The sequence below is a fragment of the Amia ocellicauda genome, chromosome 8, assembly GCF_036373705.1.
Source record: "Amia ocellicauda isolate fAmiCal2 chromosome 8, fAmiCal2.hap1, whole genome shotgun sequence".
In the NCBI taxonomy this organism is placed as follows: domain Eukaryota; kingdom Metazoa; phylum Chordata; class Actinopteri; order Amiiformes; family Amiidae; genus Amia; species Amia ocellicauda.
Window position 1 is genome coordinate 10,703,558 of NC_089857.1, and position 24,814 is coordinate 10,728,371.

The 24,814-nt window shown below is 39.8% G+C and overlaps 1 protein-coding gene across 1 annotated transcript; it reads left to right on the top strand.

Moving 5' to 3' along the window:
• The first annotated feature begins 43 nt into the window (after positions 1 to 43).
• Positions 44 to 24,418, top strand: cmya5 (cardiomyopathy associated 5). The gene is made up of 13 exons (XM_066711985.1): positions 44 to 296; positions 2,084 to 6,068; positions 11,032 to 11,127; positions 13,307 to 13,540; positions 14,757 to 14,779; positions 16,368 to 16,489; positions 17,137 to 17,271; positions 17,911 to 18,057; positions 18,762 to 18,909; positions 20,918 to 21,051; positions 21,716 to 21,830; positions 21,986 to 22,162; positions 22,361 to 24,418. The coding sequence occupies exons 1-13, from the start codon at positions 175 to 177 to the stop codon at positions 22,611 to 22,613; spliced, it is 5,691 nt and encodes a 1,896-aa protein (XP_066568082.1). The 5' UTR covers positions 44 to 174; the 3' UTR covers positions 22,614 to 24,418.
• Positions 24,419 to 24,814: the final 396 nt, after the last annotated feature.

Sequence of the window (24,814 nt, forward strand, 5' to 3'; positions counted from 1 at the left end):
CGGGGGCAGTGGGACCCTGTGGTGGCGCATCCCTGGGCTCCTGTAACTGCGCGTCTATTTTAAGAGACCCCTGAGTCAGGCAAACTGCCCCCACTGGGATGACACGGACCCGGGCCACTCTCCGGAGGATTAAAGTGCAAAATAAATAAACCCCTACATCAAACAGAGCACGCAATGGATAGTTACTTACCGGACGACGGGGATCGCAGCGAGGCGGACATTTCCTTCACGGTTGATGACGCCTCAGGTGAAGCGTGTGGGATGAAAAGCGAAGAGGCGGAGGAGCTGCGCACCAGGTAGGGAATTGAATGAATTGCTTATTTGACCAGATTTCAAGTTATAGGCAAATTACGCATCACAAAGTTTTCCGTTTATTATAAATCTTATCTTCAGTTGGTAACTTGCTTTAATTTGAACTGCAGTTATTTCATGTGTGATGCGGCGCCTGAAGTTCTATTTAAGGTCCCGGATGCCTGAGCCTTCTTCGCCGTGAGCAGTGTCAGGGAATAGGAAATAGCCGCTGTGTGCAAGGACTGATTTCTCTTTTATAATAGTTGTACAACCGATGTTATCTTCTTCTAAGTTTCAACCATCCATGTGAGACTTAAAAAAAAAAAAAAAAAAAAATTAGAAAGAAATACTACTTTCTCCATCTCCCCTTAATACCCAATACCCAATACCCAATTGCAGGTATGGACAGAAGTTATCTTACCTGGCCAATCGTTCAATTTGTTTCTTTTGTGCTCCACTTCCAGTTTTATATATAATCAATTAACAGGCTTTAATCTTAAGAACACATAACCCAGCAAATGAATCCAAGCAACACTTCAATAGGGAATAATGTGAATCCTTTCCATTGGCAAACAAAAACCCTCTAATCTAGTGGCATCTTAGAACCAGTTTCTAAAACCTTACTCTTATAGGTCTTTTTACTTATAACGTTTGTATTGTATTACTCTCCAATCTGATATCAGCAACAGTTCATATTGTACTGGCACTGATCTTTAAATTTAGCCAGCAGCAAGGCAATGGTAAAAATAATAGGTAAACAATACTGCTGTTACTATACTAATACATAATGATAGTCTCTACGTTTTTGAGTTCTTTTTATTTGCTTCATTTGTGATCAAAGTGTTTTTTAATGTGAAATATGTTTAAACTTCTAACTGGAAGGCAATATCTCTCTGAACTGGCATTGACCTGATGTCCAGCTATTAATGATTTAAAGCTTTCTAAAGGTATGCCAGTGTATTGTACTTTTTTTTTTTTCAAACGGCTTTAACTGAAAGGTGTTGAATAATGTATTACATTAATGTAGTTTACAGCTCATTGTAGTTCAAGTACTTAATTGAGTCTGATCTTCACAAAGTGAACAAAGCCATTTATCAATGAGGCAAGCAAACAGATATTCAATGCTGTCTTGTGGAAATGGACACAGCAGTTGAAAAGGTTATCACATGGACATTTGTTCAGTTTAAATGTTAGAAATACTTGTACTGTACAGGATAAACAGGAAGATAAATATATATTCATACAGTGCTTACCCTGAACACAAAATTGCCTTAAGGAAAAGCAAATTAGGGAAATTAGCTGTGTAGTAAAATTTTATATTTTGTATTAATTTGAGATTCAGAAAAAAATATCTCTGGTAAACATCATGTGTCCTCCAAGACTTAGATTAGGTTGCTTGTGTCCACACTGTAATGGCTGCAGAGGCACGACCCTGACTGTGATGACGTGCCCCTCCGTAACAGGTCTTGTTACTGCTTGAGTAGAGAGATCAACAGCCTAGTCTACCCGCTAAATCCCAAAAATGTGATTCCACTGCTAGGAATTTCCAGGCACAGTTGTGAATGACAATAGAGGCAGGCAAATTCCTGTAGGCTATATGGGATTCATTTTGCATTCCATCTTGCAGCTTTAACTGGAATGTCTTGCTGTCTTCCCCTTCTCCCTTTCTGTTCCCCTTTCTCCCCCCATAAATGTGTAGTGAAAATGTTTTTCTTTATTTAATTCATACTATCAACTTGATTTCAAATTTGGATGTATCTATGCATTTATTTATGCCTTTATTTAATTGCAGTTTGATGGATCTCGTCCAAGACAATTCCATTAAACCCCAGCTACAATGCATTGTGGAGGACCCTACCTTCTCTATGGTCACAGTCCAAAGTGAAGACAGTGGCATTGTGTGGGAGACAGCCTCCAGCAGATGTTCCACCCCATGGGCTTCAGAAGCAAGCACAACCTCCAATGCCTACAGCCTGGAGGGTTCACTGGCAGGGTCTACATCAGGGAAGGTTGTCTTTATTATGGATGAAAACAAAATTGTTAGAAGAAGAAAAAAGGCAAGTCTGGGAGGCAGGGTGGGTGAAAGCAAGAGCAGAAGCCAAGGAGAAAATTCAAAACAATTCCCACGGAAGCCCATAGCCACTCATCCCATTTTGCAAGTTAATTTAGAAACAACAAGTCAGGAGGAGCCGACAGCACACGCACCTGTAATCTCTAGACCATCCAATCTTGGAAATCCTCAGCTAAGCCCCTCAAAAGTGACTCCTAGATTTGTAAGTAAAGGAAACCCTCATCCCAGAGATGCTGATGAGCATCCAGAGGAACCTGTATCACATGTCCCAGTAACATCAAGACCAGTGTTTCAAAGAAATCCACACTTAATGCACCAAAAGGAAACTGAAATGGAAATAGATGAGACAGTACTTCATATGACAGTTTCTGCTAAAGGTTTAAGCACAGAAAACCCCCATTCAAACCCTATACAGGGAACAAGAGGGCCTTTAATTCACCGACCAGTGGCATCCAGGCCAGTCCTCCAAGGTAACCCACACCTGACTCCATCAGTAACAGGCATGAGTGACCCAGTACTAGACATGCCAGTGAGAGATAAACAAGTTCTTATAGGAAACCCTCATCCGCATCCATCACAAGAGCAACAGGTAGAGCCTGGAGATGCAGCGCCTCATGCAGTAGTTTCTTCCAGACCAGTTGAAACAGAAGATAATCCAGTAGAGAAAATGGTGAAGCCACAGGGCCTAGTACAAGGAGTGTTAGAAAAATGTAATGCTCCTCCTCCACAAGAAAAGATTCCAACATTTTCTCATAAAACATCAGTTCCAACAAAACTGGAACCTAAAGCAGAACAAGGAAGAGTCCCAGATGTCAAACCAAGATCCCTTGTTACGTCTTCTGTTTTGGAGTTTTCAGCCAATCCTGAACCAGATCCAACTTTGCATGAACCAGGACCTGTCGTATGCCCTGCACCTTGTATGACTGGGGATCAGTCTCTATCCAGAAATCCAGTGAAAAGCCAGAGTGGAAATGAGGAAAAAGTGACGAGCGAAAACCTTCCACCTGTGATATCACCAACAGCCTCAGTCATGGAGGCAGGAGCTTTTGCATCTAATCTAAATAGAGATGTAGAATCTATTTCATCATCAGCACAACAAATTTCAAACGTCCATAATCCTGGAGAACCAATAGAAGATCCTGATGGTGAGAAAGAGTTATTTAATATTGTCTGTGAAGGCTATGAAATACTGAACATTATTGTACCTCCAAAGATGTTGACAGTTGATGAAGAGGAAAGTAGTTATATGCCTGATAACTTGTCATATTTGGAAGAAAATCCACTAATTAAATCCAAAGTTATAGAAGACCTGACAGAAGAGGAACAAGCTCCCATGTCTGAGAGAGAAACTGAAGAAACGGTGAAAAAAGTGGTGAGTGAATCAAAGACAGAAGCAGTTGAACAACAACAGGAAATGGAGAAACTGGAAGAAAATGAATCTATAAACCTTGAAAAAGACATTATACCAAATAATTTGGAATCAGAGGAGAATGCAGCTGAGCAACCACCTAAAAGAAATGGAAATGGGGACTTGGATTATTTTGAGAAGTTCACATTGTTAGATGACCATGTGCCAGAAACCAAACCTTTAGACACAGAAAATGAACCCTCTACGACCCAAGAGCAAGAATCACCACAGAGTATATCTGTCTCTAAAGACCGTAATGTGTTTGTTTTTGTAGATGATGTAGAAATTGCAAGTGAACATTTAGATGAAGTATTTTATGGAAGTCATCTTCTTCATGATCCGGAGGATTATTCCACAAACAAGCAAAACACAGAGGACGAAACAGAGGTCAAAGCAGATGCAAGTCAAAAGTGCAAGCCCAAATTCAAGAAAAGTGGTACAGCTTTATTCAGCAATGAAGAGGAGAGTCTGACACGCTGTTATTATACAACAACTACCAAAATAATTGATCAATTTCTCTTAGAGGAACCACCAGCTATGTCATTTCTCTATACAGATCTGTATGAACAAGCAGTTGGAGAAAAAAAGAAAGATGACAGTGAACCTTCAGATGAGGAGAGTGTTGTTTCCGAAGGGACCTTCACAAGGAGGCTGTCAGATACAGAGGATAACATGGGTGGGTACTTTGAAAAATATAGTTTAAAAGATGATGTTCCATTATCTGCCGATGAACCACAAACTGAAGAAGATCAAGAGGGAGTTGAAGTAAGAATGTGGTGTCAAGATGAATTTAAGCTCACTGGTAGTATTACAGAGGAAAAAGCAGAAGCTGTCATTAGGGAAGTTGAAGTGTTTGCAGAACCTTCTGGCAGGATCCCTGAGTTGTCACCATGTGAAGAAAATGACCAGCTTTTTGCCATAACAGAGGAAATATCAGAAGATTTAGATTTCCAGCCTGTGTTTGATGATGAAAACACTGTCTTAACAGAAGAAATGGAAACAGTTAGCAAGAGCCCAGAGTTATCTGATGAAACTCTGAAAGTGAAGGAAACACAGCCAATGGAAGAACAGAGTGAGGAAAACCTTTGTGTTCCCCATGGGACCGAAATCAGTTACGTCTCCGAGCATGCAGAACTCTCAGAAGATATTCATAGTGAGGAAACGTCAGAAGTTCAGGTTTTGATCCAAAGTCACAAGGAAATTCTTATGGAAAAAGAAGAAGATGAAGAGGAAGTAGGTGAAACTGATCAAACCATGGCAAGTGTTGAAAGTAAGCATGAAGATATCCTGGAAGATCAGGTGCTCAGTGAACCTTCAGAAGATATGTATTCAGCTCCAGCCAAGCAGGAATCCACAGCGGACATCCCTGTTTCTGAAATTGCTGACAGACCAGAACAGGCAGTGCAACCTACCCCTGAGAGTGAGGCTGTGTCAAGCTTTGAGTTGGACCTGAAGCAACCAGAGAAAGCAGCTGAGCATGGTGAAGTTTCGCTCATCTCGGACTGTAATGAAAGTAGGGAAGTTATATTAGACAGAGTAGGTGGCACTCCACAGCAGATCAGTCAGAGTAAGGGAGCCCCTGACACGACTGAAAAGGTAATCGACAAAACCCATGAGAAGGATGTTGAAGTTAATGAAGGTCTACAAAATGTTCAGGAATGGGATAGTGCCTACCTGTCCGCTGCAGGATCAGATATTTTAGTGAGGAGTGAAGAGCAGGAAATAGCAAGCTCACTGCAGCTTCCAGGTAGAGCAGTACCAGAAAATAAAGAAAATGTTATGCCAGAAAAGCAGGATAGGGCTGTACAGACTGTGGATGAAATTTCTCTTCTTAGGAGTGTGGCACCCTGTGAAGAACTTTCACAGCTTGGGAAGGAGGATGTTCATTCAGAGCCAGAACTGTATCAGGGACATGAAGAAGAGGCAGCAGAAACCTTGGGCTATGAAATGGTCACCCAGCAAGAGGTGCAAGAGGACTGCACAGCATCAGAAGCAGACCTGCTGAGGGACAGGGAATACGTCAGCGAAGGAACCGAGGAACACCTTGAGCAGGGCTATGAATTTGTAGATGAGATAGGTCAAGTTTTGCCTGCAGTAGAAGCGGAGTATGAGATCATTGAGGATTTAGGCAGAACTCCCATATCAGAAGGTGAACTTGAGCAGAAGGAACCCAAAAAACCCACATTGGACACATTCTGTCTGACCTGCAGGTGTCCCATCTCAGCCATTGATAAGCTCTTTGGAGATCACCAAGATCACAGTGTGTCCACATTGGATAAGGCCCACAATGACATAAAGGTAAGATTTGAAAAAATACATTTCATATAACTTTTCACAGTAAAAAAAAAAAAAGCACTTTTGTGATTCACCTTGATATTATCTCTCAGCCTGAAACCCTGTCGTTTTTTTAATCTAAATTATTATTTAAAAAAAATATCTAAATTATTACTTTTCAACACAGATCATTTTCAGCATTATTTTCAGAAACTGCAGTGAAAACACTGGCTGGTCCCCATAACCATGTCTGTGGTTCCATTGTATCCAGCAAAATTTTTAATAAAATTACATCTTGTTCAATTTAACAATCTCACTAGTTGTTTTGCTACATTTTAAATGTTTCCTTATTTTGTAAATAACCAAAATGAAATATTTTTGTATCCATCAGCGATAAAATAATAGTGCATAGCTTGTATTTTCTAATTGTATGTTCCAATAATAGAAGGTTATGTAATGTTTATTAGAATATTTGGTAATAAATGTATCAGAGTTTTACATAATTGTTCTGGGGCTCATGGCAGTGCATGTGAGAGGGAGTTTCAACTGGAGTTCAGATTTTCAGTTTTCAGGTTTAGTTGATCAGTTTGAGAGTGATCTGGTATTGTGCACAAGCCATTCTACAGTTACAAGACCAAGGTAGTAAAACACTGTAGTTCAGAAGAGATTCAGAGAGAAGTGTTTCCGTAACTTAGGATATCTGGAGTCAGAGAGGAATCAAGGTTATTGAAAACAGCACTCTATCCCAATAAAGAGTGCGAATTGCAAATGTGTTGGTTTCACGGGCAAATACGTTTATTTTCTTTATGCTATTGCAAAAGTGTTAATTGTTTTTCTTTAAATTCTCACCTGCCTGTTTATTGGAAGTCACCCACCTTCCTCTACATCAGTGAAACAAAACAGTTTATTAAAAAACATATGCTTCACTGTGGGGCTAAGCTAAACAATTAACATTTTAGCAACCTTTTCCTGCTGTCTGGTCCCATAATCACCATGGCTTCCCTTGGAACTTGGACCAGATACTAAAACAAATGTTTGTTGTATACTGTCAAGACAAATACCTTGAAACATGGCTGAAGATTTAGTTCTTGGGAAAGAATATTAAGTTTTGGCAAAATAGACTAAATCCATGAAACTTGTATTTTTCCCATGGATCTGCTGAATGGTTTTCCACAATGTAACGGATCATAGATAAAAAAAATAGTTGGGGCGTAATACATGAAAGGCTGACGTTGGAACAGCACTGTGTGTCTTCTCTTTGCTCCTCCCTCCTCTGGCCAGAGGGGAGTAGAGTGACCAAAACAGTTGGTGTCCTCCACTCAAGGATTTTATAAATATCCAATTCACCGTCATGCCTTAAAGACATACACTGGCCTGGCATGTTTGCTGTTCACTCTATGGTGTAGAGAAGGGATTGAATTTAGAAATGACCCTGAACCTGATATCCATTGTTTCACAGCCTCATAAGCATGGACATTTTATAAGAAATAATTCCAGGAGCAACCTTGTGAGCAAGCGCCGTATTCGGTGCTCAAACGGAGGTTCAGAGCACAGAAAGTTATTAAGTGAGGGAAAGAACATCTGAAATATCGTTCGGCATAACTTCACAGTCTTTCACAGAGTCAGCCATTCTACAGACACCATGCTTCTGAGTCAGGCACATTCGTATCTTTAACTCAGCTGTCATTGCAGTCACCTCATCGAACATCAATGCAGAGGAAACCAATAACTCCGCACTGGGATCCACGGTGGAATAATTGTAGTTTTTGTTCCCTTTTTTCCATTGACTTACGTTGTAGCTTTGGAGCCAGGTGGGCAAACTTTGAACAATTTGATCCATTTCAGAAGTGATTGAAAGGTGTTGAAAAAGTTTATGAAATGTCATGGCAGGCAGTACACAATACAGAATACATAGTGTGTGGGGAGGCTGCTGGGTGTTTTTAAACAGTTTGATTAAAAGTGCTCATATTGTGTACCGGACAAAAATATAAACGCATCATGCAACAATTTCAAAGATATTACTGAGTTACAGTTCATCACAGGAAATCAGTCAATTTAAATACATTAATTGGGCCCTAATCTATAGATTTCAAGTCTCAATTTGAGGGAGCGTGCAATTGTCATGCTGACTGCAGGAATGTCCACCAGAGCTGCAGTCAGGTCAAGACCCTGGTGAAGATGATGAGCCGCAGATTAGCTTCACTGAGACAGTTTTATCAGCTGTCCGGTGGCTGGTCTCAGATGATCCCACACGTGAAGAAGCCGGATGTAAAGGTTCTGGGCTGGTGTGGTGACACGTTATCTATGGTTGTGAGGGTGGTTGGACGTACTGCCAAATTGTCTTAAACGACTTTGGAGGCAGCTTATGGCAGAGAAATGAACACTAAATTCTCTGGAAACAGCTCTGGTGGACATTCCTACAGTCAGTATGCCAATTGCACTCCCTCAAAACTTGAGATATCTGTGGCATTGTGTTGTGTGACAAAACTGCACATTTTTAAGTGGCCTTTTACTGTCCCCAGCACAAGGTGCACCTGTTTAATGATCATTCTGTTTAATCCGCTTCTTGATACACCACACCTGTCAGGTGGATGAATTATCTGGGATGTAAACACATTTTATAGAAATTATATTTTAGTGTATATGGAAGATTTCTGGTATCTTTGTTTTCAGCTCATGACACATGGAACCAACATTTTGTTGTGTTTATATTTTTGTTCAGTATATATAATGACTGGTGAAATGTAGGTAAAAAGTAGGGATGCACCGAAATGAAAATTCTTGACCGTAGCCGAAACCGAATATAATGAAACACTGGGCCGAATACCGAATACCAAACGTGTTTTTTTTTCATTTTGTTCCATTTATTTTGCCAATTTTTTCACCATTGCATAAATTAAATTGTATAAATGTGCTATTTACTATTTTGTCTTGCTTTTCAAAGACAAAATCAATTACAAAACTACGATTTAAAAATATTTATTTAATACTTTTTTAACATTCCAGCAGGCATTATACCAACAAAGCACAATATAACTTAAAATAAATAAATTAGTAAAATAAAAATATTTTTATTTGGCCATCTTTGAGCCCCCCTTCTTGAATAGCCTATATTAGGCCTATAACTGAGTGAGGGTGTGGTGTGGTAAATGTGTGGTGAACATGTTAAAACGTGGCATTTATTCAGGTAATTATTCAATCACTATAACAAAAGCTAATTGCACACCCGTGTAGACTAGACAGGTGTGTATGAGGATCTGGATAGAAAAAACATGTTCCCACACAGTTTCTACTTGCAAGTGTTATAAGGTCTTTGATCAAAACATTGCATTCTGTTGAATTATAACACTTGCTAGTAGAGGCGGGAGCATCGTTTTCAAATTAATCAATCACATATGCAATAACATGGCAGCTAATGGGGATCTGTATAAACACACTAACACATGAGAAGGGGTGTTATATGGTGATACACTGTCGCTTGTCATACTCCTCTTCCTCTTCACTGCTACTCCCTTCTCTGGGCTTCTGCACGTCATTAAAAGGTTTTCATTGGATTGGCTAGATATTCATAGTCACAGTCTGTGGTTGGGTAAAAAATATATAATCTCTAGGGATGATGACAGACAGTGATGTCCTTTCCATGGTCAATACCGCACGCCAGCAAAGACGCAATGTGAACAAACTGCACGTTTCTCTTCAGCAGAATCTCCGCTACGCAGCAGAAAATCGTTTAAGCATAAATGAATACATTGTAATTGATGCAATTGATGAATACTTATCTAACACAACAACTTTGTTAAATAAATATCTATGTGAAAATACATTATTAGAAGACGTATGGAAATGGCATAATAACAGCAGACCTGTCAACTCTCACGCATTGTGTCAGACTCTTGTATTATTGTCCCGACATTATCACAACTGTTTTATGTCCCAATTTCAAATTAACTATAAAGGTTGTAACTGTTTTTTATATAAAGGATTATTTTGCAATTACAGCTGTAATTGACCGAACAATATGTTTTTCTTTTTCATTTTTTATACATTTTCATTCAATTGCCAGTTTAGCAATGTGAGCTGCAATGAAAATGCCTTACATTAGCATCCTTGTGGCAATGTTTTCCGGTCACAACAGCGAAATACAAAATGTATAAGACCTATCTAGCTCGCTAATTGATACAGTCTACTTGACTAAACGATTGACTCTTCCTCTCCAAACCTCACTCAGACTGCCGCTCTGTGTTCGGAAACAGAACAGTGCGTTCGAGTTCCAGCGAATACAGAATAAACAGCCATAGTCGGCTGCTATTTGATCATGTCATCAAAAATGTCATTGTTCGCTAAAATGTATTCGGTCTTTTCACTTATTCGGCCTAACACCGAAAGTGCTTTTTTGCAGTTTTCGGACGAATAATTTTGGTTGCCGAACATTCGGTGCATCCCTAGTAAAAAGTGCTGAAAGTGTATGAAATGGCTAAAAATTAGTTTTGTGGCTGGGGGGCCAGGAGGCCCATTCAGGAAACGTAGAAATATTACCGTGGGGGACCAGGTGGTCGGAGTGAAAAACCTGTTGCCTGCTTTCTTGGCCGGCTGGAACAAAATACATTTCAACTTACTAAAATCTTTAGTAAGCATTCTGTTACTGGCTTTTAAAGTACAAAGATTTACTTCTGATTTATTCCAAAATGTCAGCTGCTAGAAATGCAGTATGCAGGCTCAAGGGCAGGGACAGGAGCTAATATGATTTTATTATGATTTATTTCCTTTTCCTTTTTAACTCATCCTCATTCTTTATTGAGGATCCTAGACTTCTTCTGAGCAGCCGCTATTGGGCAATGTGCACTGTGCATGCTGAAGGACAGGAGTGGATGGGATAATCCTAATAATAATTAGGATTTGACCCTAAATATAACATTGAATAGTCTTTATTTATGAGCCTGAGGTATTGCATCAAAAGTCTTACTGAGTGATGCCTTCTTCCCTTCAGAATAAACTGACCGAGTTGATCGCAGATTTGCAGGGACGAACGGAAAAGATTGAGGATCTCGTGGCCGAACTGGAGCTGGCGTTCAACACTGTGGAGGTAAAAGCCGCTGCGGTGCGGCTCTGACTGAAAAGCGTCCTGCAGAATGATCTGTGCATGTGTTGATTACAGCCTTCTGTGTCTTCATTGCGCCTTCTTGGAAACATCAATTATTGTACACCAATGAAGGCATGCTGTATCAGTGAACATAAGAATGGTTACAATTGAGAGTGGGCCATATGGCACACCTTGATAGTTTGGATTTTAGTAGCTAATCTGCCCCAGAATTTCATCCATCCATTTCTTGAAGGAACCCAAAGTGACAGCTTCAAATACATGGCCAGGTAGCCTTGCGTAGATTACTGAAGTTTCTCTTCATTAAGCTCTAATGTGATGTGAACACAGAACCTGACCATGAGCCAGCCAATCATGTCCTGCTTCCTCACATCCATAATTAAAGCTATAATGATGTGAGTAAAAATACTTCATTAGGAGCGAATCAGAAAGGGTTGTTTGGCTTTACAGAGGGCTGTGTGTGGCCACATACAGTGAGAGAAAAAAGTATTTGATCCCCTGCTGATTTTGTACGTTTGCCCACTGACAAAGAAATGATCAGTCTATAATTTTACTGGTAGGTGTATTTTAACAGTGAGAGACAATAACAAAAAAATCCAGAAAAACACATTTCAAAAAAGTTATAAATTGATTTGCATGTTAATGAGGGAAATAAGTATTTGACCCCTTCGACTTAGTACTTGGTGGCAAAACCCTTGTTGGCAATCACAGAGGTCAGACGTTTCCTGTAGTTGGCCACCAGGTTTGCACACGGGTTTGCATCTCAGGAGGGATTTTGTCCCACTCCTCTTTGCAGATCCTCTCCAAATCATTAAGGTTTCGAGGCTGACGTTTGGTAACTCGAACCTTCAGCTCCCTCCACAGATTTTCTATGGGATTAAGGTCTGGAGACTGGCTAGGCCACTCCAGGACCTCAATGTGCTTCTTCTTGAGCCACTCCTTTGTTGCCTTGGCTGTGTGTTTTGGGTCATTGTCATGCTGGAATACCCATCCACGACCCATTTTTAATGCCCTGGCTGAGGGAAGGAGGTTCTCACCCAAGATTTGACTGTACAGGGCCCTGTCCATCGTCCCTTTGATGCGGTGCAGTTGTCCTGTCCCCTTAGTGGAAAAACACCCCCAAAGCATAATGTTTCCACCTCCATGTTTGACGGTGGGGATGGTGTTCTTGGGGTCATTCCTCCTCCTCCTCCAAACACGGCGAGTTGAGTTGATGCCAAAGAGCTCGATTTTGGTCTCATCTGACCACAACACTTTCACCCAGTTCTCTGAATCATTCAGATGTTCATTGGCAAACTTCAGACGGGCCTGTACATGTGCTTTCTTGAGCAGGGGGACCTTGCGGGCGCTGCAGGATTTCAGTCCTTCACGGCGTAGTGTGTTACCAATTGTTTTCTTGGTGACTATGGTCCCAGCTGCCTTGAGATTATTAACAAGATCCTCCCGTGTAGTTCTGGGCTGATTCCTCACCGTTCTCATGATCATTGAAACTCCACGAGGTGAGATCTTGCATGGAGCCCCAGACCGAGGGAGACTGACAGTTATTTTGTGTGTCTTCCATTTGCAAATAATCGCACCAACTGTTGTCACCTTCTCACCAAGCTGCTTGGCGATGGTCTTGTAGCCCATTCCAGCCTTGTGTAGGTCTACGATCTTGTCCCTGACATCCTTGGACAGCTCTTTGGTCTTGGCCATGGTGGAGAGTTTGGAATCTGATTGATTGATTGCTTCTGTGGACAGGTGTCTTTTATACAGGTAACGAGCTGAGATTAGGAGCACTCCCTTTTTGAGAGAGTGCTCCTAATCTCAGCTCGTTACCTGTATAAAAGACACCAGGGAGCCAGAAATCTTGCTGATTGATAGGGGATCAAATACTTATTTCCCTCATTAACATGCAAATCAATTTATAACTTTTTTCAAATACGTTTTTCTGTTTTTTTGGCTGTTATTCTGTCTCCCACTGTTAAAATACACCTACCATTAAAATTATAGACTGATCATTTCTTTGTCAGTGGGCAAACGTACAAAATCAGCAGGGGATCAAATACTTTTTTCCCTCACTGTAGATCTTTCCCACAGTACTGAGTCCAAGCTTGGGATAACAAGGTTCTGCATGCTGTATTCTCAGTATAACTTTGTCACTTTATATTGTGGTGAAATTCAGGAGAACTGCACCAAGGCGGAGCAGGGTCTCGATGAACAGAATGATGAAATGATGAAGACGGTCCTGGAGCAGTATGAGGACATGTCACAAAAGATGGAGGACGAGAAGAAACACAAACTGGAGCAGCTCTATGACCAAATTGTCACTTTCCAAGAGAGCATCGAGTCTGCCAAGGAGACCCTGGAGAAGACCGTGAAGGAGGTGGAGCAGCCCGATGAACTGGCCTTTGTGACTGTAAGTAATGAAGAAGCTATTCTTAGATGCTGGCTTTGGGAATTATTCATCAAACCAAAGTGCACAGGAATAGATCCTTACATCTCGCTTGTTTGTTTTGTGTAGGTAATTGTTCCGGATGTTTTATCTGTCAGTTTCAAATGTGTAGAGTTTAGGTTGTGCAGCCAAAAAATGAATCACCTTTCAGAGACTCAGTCCTAATCTAGGGCTGGTTTTGAAATTTTTATGCACTTTACTATCAATGTTTGATTTTGAATATCCAAAGAGGAAGACACAGCCACCTTGCACAGCTACTGCCCAAGTAAAGTTAAATTGCATGTAAAATTATAAGTAATGTTATTAATGATATATTGTGCACATTAATTCCACTTAAAGGAATATGTGGTGTACTTTGATTTATCTGAAACTGTCTGTGGGTTAAATTATAAGCTATTCACTGTCCTTTGATTAAATGGTCCTGTGACAGAGGGCAGCATAATATTGTAATATAATCATCACAAAATAACATTTTGAAGTGTGTTTTTCATATTAAAGAGGATGCTGTTTCATACAGCTGGCAGACTTGCTACACTTTTGCATTTGCAGGTGTGTTCTACACGTGAAGATTGTGCAGTTTGGGAGAAAGCAAATTCATGTTTAAATGGTTATTGCAGCTGTCATGGCTTTGCTTTCAGTTTCACACTGTCTTAAAAATATGCTCAAGCTTCTTCTGAAATGGATCCCACAGTAAAACCACTAAACAAATTATTGGCCAAATTTGTTTATTGTAATTAGTAATAAGTGAGGCACATTTGTTGTATTTGTCTAGTGATTGCAGTGAGTGACAGTATAGAAAGATGTTCAGCAACGTTACATTAATGACTCCATGTCACATATTCATGACATGATGCATATATTTTTACCGTCTGTGTAATTTTTTGATTACATAATACTTCCATCATCATAAGATAAACTAAAAATTATATAATTTACTGTTAAACCGGAATTATCCAAATTCATTAGGAGGACTGGGAGCTATCTGTAAAAAAACAGATTCTGTCAATGGAATATGAACCAAAAAACGTTTCAACAGAGAATTTCCTTCTAGTAGACATAATGGCAGTTGAACCCTATCGGCAGTTAGTTTATCTGAAAGGAAAACTAGAAAACTAGCTTTGTTAATGAACAACATTCAGTATGAAATTGACTGGACCCTTTTCCTTTTTCTCACCCCCAGTCTGCCAAAGACATTAACAGGAGGTAACAAAATGTGTTTGTTTGACTTGCTTATGTGATCAAAGCTACTGTTGCTATACGTCATCATTAACGGGGTTAATGGTGGACATCAGTGTGTCTTTGCATGCTGCTCGCAGATATGAAGGGTTCAGATCTGACTGATTGAAAATAAAAAAGTGAATGTTTTTACTTACAATGCTGTCACAAAGAGCAAATTGTTGAAACAGGCCTGAAATGTCTGTTTTGTTTGATGTCTGTGTGACCAGAGAACGTGTAAGACAGTGCTAGTTTCTACTGCATCAGAGCATGGGCTGCATCTGAATGTATAGTACAAAACATACACTAAAAAAATCATGTTTGGAGTATTTTGAGATGTGAAATAATATGATATTGCACTGGGTTACTAACTAAGACTCACCTTCTTCCATGGTGAATTTTGTGATTGAACTGAATTCCCAAAATTGACATTCCATAGCTGGAGTCGTGGGAAGTTGGATGAATTGTTTGTCAAACTGGCCCCTTTGATCAATTGATTTTTGATTCGTATTTCATTAACAAGTAATCTGCAGCACAGTTTTTTTTTTTCATGTGAGCCGTTTCCAGTCCTGGCATGTCTGTTTATGAATTAGTGAGTGCACTGGTACTAGGGGAATGGTAACTGACCCCGTTGAATGTTCTGTTAAAGACTTGTTCTCATGTATTTTGTCATCTGGGGATACATTCAACTCATCTTCAATTAGTTAAATCCATTTGTAATATGTGTACCACTTTAACCAGCCAATTATATATTTTCTGTACCTGAAGGGATGATGATTTTTTGTGTGTGTTTGTTTTCTGATATTTGTTTCACCAAAGTGACAGTACTTTCTATGATTCATATCTGTACTAGATAAATGCCACAGCTTGTCAGTGCTCTTTGCCTGTGAAGGAGGCATGCAGACCAGATATCTTCATAGGCAATTTCATCCACACACAATCTCTTATCTCCTGAAACTGTGCCAATCAAAACCAGTATTCATTGCTGTGGATTTTGTGGCAAAATTGTTTCATGAAATTACTGCTCCCTGATTGCTCTCCATCATTATTTTAACATAAATATTATGAACGTTTTCATAAAATTACATTGAAAAAGTATCAATTATCTGCCTTCAGGGATTATTAGGAAAAGCTGTTATGACATTTGAAAAATCTGTATAACAGGCAGAACAAGCAGAAATGTGATTATGATTTATGTCAATTAGTATGAATATATAAAGAATGTATGTTATACTATATTAGCTAAATGTATCTAAATGCGAAGCCTTAGTTTACTACTCTGGTATTCATCTTTTCCTCACAAAGTTTGGAAATGTATGTTTTAATAGATTTTAAATTAAAAACTACATTTAGGGTTTTATTCTGGGTGTAAGTGTTTTATGGAGTTATGCTGCGAATAATTGTTCTTCCCTTGGGATGGGTGAAAGTGATCAATAAAAGCTTGTATTTTTGCAGTTAGATATTTTCTAGCAAGATAAAAAAAAAAAAAAGATAAATGCTCTTGCACTGAAGGGGATCTTGGTGCCACTGTGTATAGTGACAGAGGTGAGGTATGAAGCTCTCTCTGTGTTGACAGCCTGAACAAGGCCTTGCAGACGACAGTGTCACTGGAGCTCACGCCCAGCGCCTTCCCCGTGTTTGAAGATTATGCAAAAAGCACTTCAGGAAATGGACACAAATTACTGAAAGGCATTGCTGGTAAGTAAACTGCTGCAAATTGTTGAAGCTTGCAAGTGTTTGCGCAAAGTGGGACTCTTTCAATTATTCATGTGTTTTAAAATAGCTACACTATTAGCCATGCATTAATCATGAGGCCAGAGGAACTGAGTTTGGATACTAGAGTAAAATAGCATGTGACTTTGTTGTGTTTACTTGTACATATGATTGGAAAAGACAGTGTGGTAGAAGGCAGCTTAAAAAGGGAACAAGAAATGTCAAATATGACCATGGGCCAAATATGACATGTTGACACTTTTGTCTCCTACAGGATTGTAGTGACAGTATTGTGGTAAAAATAGTAGTGTGGTGTAGCATGGTAAACGTGGTAAAGTGTAGTGACTTTGAACTGTTATCAGGGTGAATCACTGTATGAAATTGGTGTGTGCAGCACAAGAACTGTAGGAGTCAGTGTTTATCCTAACGGAAGAATAATTATAAAGATCTTGCAAGAGAACAAGACTCTGTATGTTCTCTAAATACAGTGAACAGAAGGATTGCATATTTACAGCATTGCTCTAAGCAGACAGCTCTTACGTTCCAGGGGGAATTTCTTAACTGCTTCTGTGGCTTGTTTTTTTTTAAAGCTGCCACTGTGTCTTTGTCCTCTCTGTCCCCTCTGTCCTCAGTTCCTCAGACACCTCGAGTTCAGCCACAGGAGGCCAACTCTGCCACCAGCACCTCAGTCACAGTCTACTGGAAGGTCAATGAGGGTGATGTCATCGATTGCTTCCAGGTGTACTGTATGGAAGAGCCTCAAGGAGGTGCAGTATACCTTTTTTTAATCAAATAAAGTACCATTTCCCCCCTCCCCATCTTTAGTACCAATATTTCACATTCTAGGTTGTTCACAACTGCATCTGACAAAGGTGCAGCGGGGTCAGGTGTGAAGGATTGTTCTGTAGTATTAGCATCTTGCCTGATCTCACTCTCTCCTCGGTATAATATACAATGGGCTCGGCTGATTTATGGAGCCCTGAAGGACTTCGCTCACACGGTCGCCATCTGACCTGAGAAACATCAGCTTGGCTTTATTTCTGCACAGAGGAAGAGTCTGAAAGACATAGAATTGTTTGCCAACAATCTGTGTCAAAAGAGTGAAAATCTTTTATAAGAAAAAGCTTATAGGAAATGATCCCCCCGGCATTTTCTGGCAGCAACACACTCTGCTGTGAAGATCATGCTGCTTCAAATAATACTTACCTCCTGGCAAAGAGATTACTTTTTCTGAGGTTTCAATCCCTTTAAAAATCCCAGGCTGGTGTGTAGTTAGTTCTGGGGGGGGGGGATGGGGGGACGCCGTAACACAGAGACACAGAAGTCAGACATGTTTGTTTGTCATTTGAGTTGATAAGTTTTGATTGTTGCATGAATGTCTATGCCCATTTCTCTCCAACCACTAGCTATGTCTGAAGAATACAGAGTGACAGTGAAGGAGAGCTACTGCACGCTAGAGGATTTGGAGCCAGACAAGTGCTACTTGGTGTGGGTCATGGCAGTAAATTACACAGGATGCAGTTTGCCCAGCGAGAAGACGTCTTTCAGAACAGGTCAGGAGCTTTCCCGAGGAGTCTTCGTCTTTTTTTTATTTTTTATATCCCTTTATTCCATCTCTTATTGTTGAACAAAATTACATTGTATACTAGAATTTTGCTCCGACAACTAGAAAGAGATTTGTGAAAAGCAATCATGCATCTGAAACCAAATATTTTTGCCAGCCACTGAACTTTAAAGTTGAATTACAGTGTATTGAGGCTTTACTTATCATTCTGCCCAATATCACAGTGAGGTTTCTAGTTCTCTACAAAATCTACCTACAGAGACAAAAACAAGTCGAGTTAGAGGCCAGTTACCCAGACTTTAGGTTTGCAAAGGGATGCGTCCCACTTGCTTCACAGGTATGCTTAAATTAGCTCCTACTAAAGGGCTTGGAAGAGATTCTCATGGCAGGATTATGTGATAAGATCATTCAGTTTAATAAAACAAACTGCTTAATCACAACACCAGACCCCCAGATTACTTTATTCAATTAGTTTAGGCACATTAGCAGGAAAACGCCATACGCTGCTCCCAGTCACAGCCAGGGTGCTGTGCTGTTCAGTCAGCTTAGATGACTGGCCTTGAGAACCCTGTTTATTACCAATTGAGAGTTGCCAAACGTTCATTTGGCAAGAGAAGGCCAGAAGCTGAGGTGTGAGATGTGTGCACCCAGCCAATAGAGTGAGCTATTGGGTGTTTTGTGTTGTGTTCCCAGCTCCCTCCAGCCCCATGATCAAGACCGAGGAATGCACAGTTTGCTGGGACTCGGCCACCATCCGCTGGAGCTCACCCAACCTCTCCGCAGTGGAGTCCTTCACCCTGGAGTACTGCCGGCAGTATGCCTGCGAGGGAGAGGGGCTCAGGTTCGTTTTAAAGGGCCTGCAGCTTCATGCTCCCCACAACACCTGCATCGTGCTTCCAGGGCTGGGCAGGGCTGGGGACACTGCATGCCAAGACACAGAACATTTACCAGCCTTCTCTCCCATTTGTGCTTACTTTCAAAGGGGAAGTGACATCATTGACTGTGAATAAAGAGCTGCAGGTGAAAACGGTTGCACTTTCTTATTGTGGCAGCACTGGCTTTCTCGTGTGAATCGCACACACACTGACAATACTGCATATCAAGCCTGCCCTCTGGAGGACATGGTGCTGTTACAGCTGGCTATGGAGGGTGATCAGTGCCAAAATTAAGATGAACCTGATTATGAATATGAAGCTGAACATGAAGATGATTATGAAGATGAACATGAACATGTTTATTAACATGAAGATGCAGACTGTCCGCTTTTACAATGTTTGCCACAAAACTGGTCGGAAGTCAGACATTTCAACGCAGAGCAATGGTGGACAGACGTGTTAATGGAAGTTAAAACTTAATAGTTTCCATATGGTAGTTTGTTTGGGAAATTTATTTGGGAAATTTTACAAAGACATCTACTCACTCACACGGTATCTATAGATAAAGGGAGGTGTTAAATTAAGCCCTACATACTACTCTATTGCATGTATTTTAAGCTTCATAAAATTTATTATGGAGCCATAGAACACATATACAGATATAGGTAGGATATATATATATATATATATATATATACACACACACACACACACAAACATGTTTTTTTTCTTAATTGTTAAGTTTACTTGAGACTATAACTCCAGTAATTCAGTCATATACAACTATTTGGGACAATTTTGCTGCGGTGGCTATAAGCTGTTTAAAACAGGAATTGTATAAAAAGTATATCTCAGTATAGTGGTTAAAGCGAACGACTGCGAATCTAGTATTACAGGTTCGAATCTTGATGTATGATGTTATTTATGAATATATATTTTCTACATATATATAGTTTCATGGAGTTAAACAGTTTCAGAGTATGGAGGACTATCCATACTAAAATTAAAAATAAATACACAGAGAAAATAAATAAATGATTAAATAAATACATGGACATGGACATATTTATTTCAACATTTATTTATTCATTCATTATTTTCAACATTTCATCCCATTTGCTATTTCTCATTTCTCAGTGTGCTTTTAAATTTCGTAGCGTCTCTTGTATTTTTTTTTATTTTTGAATATGACAAAGCCCCCCCTCTGGCAATCAGAGCTAGTGGGCGGTAGCCAGTGCACTTATTGGCCAATCCAATACACATAATCATGTTCATAATTAATACGCCCCTTCATGTTTATGTTCATAATCATCTTCATGTACACATACACCTTTGGAGATACAAACTACTATATGGAAACTATTAAGTTTTAACTTCCATTAACACGTCTGTCCACCATTGCTCTGCGTGGACATGTCTCACTTCCGACCAGTTTCTATGGCAACATTGTAAACATGTTCATCTTCATGTTCATAATCACATTCATCTTAATTTTGGTACTGATCAACCTCCATAGCTGGCAATGAGAACTTCTCTCTCATTGCATTTTCTAAACCTTCAGGTCACCGTGCAAAAGATAGCTGTAAAACAATCTGTCCTAAAATATCCAATAAATGTACAGACCACAACCACATAGCTGGGCTATGGATGCTGGTTGATAATGAGAGTTTACCATAATAAATCTGCACAATAATTGAACAGTTTTCCCATGGTTTTACATTGGGTTTGCCATGGTTTGAATCATGGTTTACTATATCCCTCCCTGCTTTACCATGATGTCACTTTGCTTTCCTAGACTTTACTATGGATTTACTATAGTATACCATACAGGGACCTTGATCTAATTTTTAGTATCAACAGCAAACTGTTAAAAGAAAATCACATCCTGCTGCTTATTTGTAAAATGTTGCTTAAGTCATGTTTTTGTTTTGTTTTTGTTTTTATCGTACAGTTAAAATCGTGTTCTTTTTGTAGGTCAATATCTGGTGTGAGAAATTGTGAACAGAAGGTCCTCTTACATCCGAATGAGAATTACCTTTTCTACATCAAAGCTGTGAACTATGCTGGAGCCAGTGAGCAGAGTGAAGCGGCCCTCATCTCCACCAAAGGTAAGGCTCTGTCTAATGAAACAGAGAGTAAGTGGGATCACATGGGCCTCCCTGCTGAGACATGGGGTCAAAGTGAATTATATCCTGTTTTTGTATTCACTTCAGTAAAGTTTTAGAAATAATTAGCTATCAATCTTTTTGATCGTCCCCCTATATACATATATCCAAGTCTGTCTGCCTGCCTGTCTGTCTATATATCTGTCATCTTGTTATGTGTCTGTAGTCTACTGTTGTAGCTGAAATTGTTCACACCCTTCTTTCAAAACAATGTTAACATCTTGATTTAACTGAGTAAAAACAGTGCGTTTATAAACACAGAATCGGCGTTCAACAAACTCTGGAGACACAAAATGAAAAATAAATACTTTGTCAGTTTAATAAATAAATATTTTGTTTAACTAAATGAATTCAATAATAGTTTCAAATGAAGAGTGTGAACACTTTTCAACTACGACTCTGTTCATTGCCCTTTCTATGGAAATATATACAAACACACACAGACATGGCCATCTCATCCCCATAAATGACACAGCATTTCTCACTTTGGAGCAGAAAATCAATTAGATGATTGCTTCTTTTGACACACATGCAGGCGGCATTCTTTAGAAATAAATAAATCAGTGAGGCTAAGAATGAGGCTGTGTTGTCTTCATATGTTTGCCAGGCACCAGGTTCCTCCTGCTGAAAGAAACCGCCAACTCAGCCCTGCTCCTGTCCGATGACAAGACTACCATTCACTACCCTGAGCACACCTTCAGGCAAAGAGCCACCCTCAACGAGTGAGTGACCGGGCCTAGCTAGAAGAGTCTGCTTTACATTCCAGAGTGCAAATTAAGGGATTGAACCAACAGACCTCCATTCTTTTTCTTTTTAAGGTTATGTGAATGATGTGAGCTCAGTCATGCCATCTCTATTGCCTTGTGCCCATTTGCAGTTGCCTGGGGATCCTGGGAGAGCTCCTGCCTCCTCGTGGGTATCATTACTGGGAGACGGCAGTGGGTGGCAGTGAGGCCTACAGGATTGGTGTGGCCTACCCGTCCACACCACACGACAGCCCGTTAGGACAGAACAGCACCTCGTGGTGCATCCATTGCTACACAACACCCACAAGGTACTGCTCTTGCCTTGGTTTAACATTGTCGCATTGCTAAAATGATCAACGTTTGGTATTTGTTGAACGCCATTCATCCATCCATCTTGAAGAATAAAAAATACAGAATGATACCAGAAGCACAATAATATATTGCAATAATTACGTTTTTTTTAAACATTTTTGTTGTGGTTTGTCTGCTTCCTCTTGTCCATTCAGCTGCAGGTTCGAGTTCCTGCACAACAGCGTGCAGGCCGACATTCAGGTGGTTGACGTGCCCGAGAGGATTGGGACGCTGCTGAATTACCGTCACGGAAGGCTGTTGTTCTTCAACCCACAAAACGGACAGTTACTCTGCTCATGCCGCCACAGGTTCACAGAGGCCTGCCACCCTGCCCTGGCCGTGGAGAAGCCGGGCTCGCTGACCCTGCACACAGGGATGGAAATGCCAGAGCTGCTGAAACACAGTTAACTGACCCTCTCCCCGCAGCCACTGCATCGCTGCAAGCTTGAAATACCTGAGCTGTGTAGTGTGACTGGGAGTGGTGTTTTTTGCTAGGGCAGCTGGTGTTCAAACCCCTCAAAGAAACAAAGAATGGGATTGTTTCATGTCATCTGAGTTCAACCATGGACGGTGTGCATGCCACGCGCTCTTCTTTTTTTTGTTGTCGTTTAATTTTAGGTTAGCCTTTTTCTGTCCTTGCTTTTTTGAATCTATCCTGCTGTACTACTACTTTTTTTGGTTTTAGAAAAACTAAGAACCATTAGGTACAATAAATCCACTATATGGAGGAAATGTATTATTGTAAAGTTTCATAAATCCTCAAAGATTAGTTAAGAGAAGATAATTCATAACAAGAAACCTCAATATTGTGTTTTTATTGTGCAGACGTGTTTCTTGATCAACAATGCTTTTTGCCATTGCTGTTTGATAGTCAAGTAAAAGTGTTGATAATCCCTTCAGCTGGTCAGGCTAGGGTGTACCTGGGTACATGTGGTGGCTACTGTACTGCTGAAAACACACAACCAATGCCCAGTTTGTTCCAGTTTCATGTAATATGTATACTGCTCATGTTTTAAGGATATAAAGTCTTATAAATCATCTGCTGGGCCAGTTTGTAGGGTGTGCCTACACTGCTCTGGAATTGGGTACTATTGTAGATGGACTCTTTGATAGAGGAATTTCAGAGATTCAAATGCATTGTCCCAGTTCCCAGTCTCAGGAGCATCTCAAAATCAGGGTCTGCTGAAGTGCTGGAAATAAATTAGACATAATATTATTAAATTGAAACTAAATATGGGCAACAGCCCTAAAACAAACCAATATACAACTAGGCGTGAAGCACCTACACGTTGCAGCTTCACTGTAAATTATTGTTGTTCTTTTAGGGAATAGCAAAGCACCCCATTGGCTCATGCTATCACTGTGGCAGTTCTTATTTGTACTATTAAATTCGATTAACATTAAGCTTTATTTTTTTCCTAATGGTCTTTGAAGTGTATCATTTCCACATACGATCAATATGTGAACCATGTAGTGGAAATGAAAAGGAAAACGGTGGCAGCAGCTAGTCTTGAAGTTCTTTTAACATCTCTACCAAAAGTTAGAGCACAACTAACTTTTCGCTTGATCTTAACTGAATGTGTGTTCTGTGTCATTTGCTCAGTTTCACAGGATTTTTCTAGAGGGTGTTTTTCATCCTTGCTTTAACAGTGTATACTGGTGCGCAGCAATCTAAACTGCTAATGATGTGTCAGATATTGACATATTCGACTATTTCAGTGATTTGTAATGTTACATTAATGTATAGGCCTTGTTTACAATAAACATTTCATGTAATTACTTGATAACAATATTTGTATTTATAGAAACTGTTTGTAAAGCATGGTTTTAAGGTGAAAAGTTTGAATTTTTAGCGTCTTAGCTTTAAAGTCCAGTACAGCCATACCAAAGTTTTACCAGTTGAAAAGAGCCATAAGGGATGACAACAAACCATGGAGTAGGATTTTGCTCACCTAAAAATCTCAGTTCATTCTTGACTTTGTTATTATAATTTCCTGATTGCTGAACTGTTTTTCCCCAACTTGTGTTTGATCACTTTTTTTTTTTTTTTTTGCTGCCTTTCTTAAGCTGCAGGCCATTTATTTTACACTATGAAATGTCTACAAGAAGGAGGCTTGGCTATGCTCTTGTATATATATTTTAAAATGTAAGCCATGGTACACAAATAAATTCACATTCTGGGCAAAAAGCTAACTGCCAGTGGCTTAGAGGTGGCACAATTGTCTTCATGCTTCGTTGTATCCAGCAGAATTGAAAAGTTACAAGTGGCTTTTAATGATTCTTTGACAAAAAGTGATAGAGGAAATGTGGTATTGTTGTATGAAGACAGAATATGATGTGTACAGATAAGATGTGATAACTGTCAATATTCTTCTTGAATTGCATTCTTTTGAAATGCATTGAACATTTAGCACTGAGGCCCCAGTTGAATTTAGTTTCCATTTGAAACAGCTGTCACAACCATTTTTTGTGTGTGATCTTATTGAACAGTGTAATGTATTAAGGAATACACGTTGTCCTTTATGGCTATCTCTTGATGATGTCATAAGTACCATAAGTTTGACCTGCTTGATAGTACATGTGATATGACACACTTTATAATTGAACTG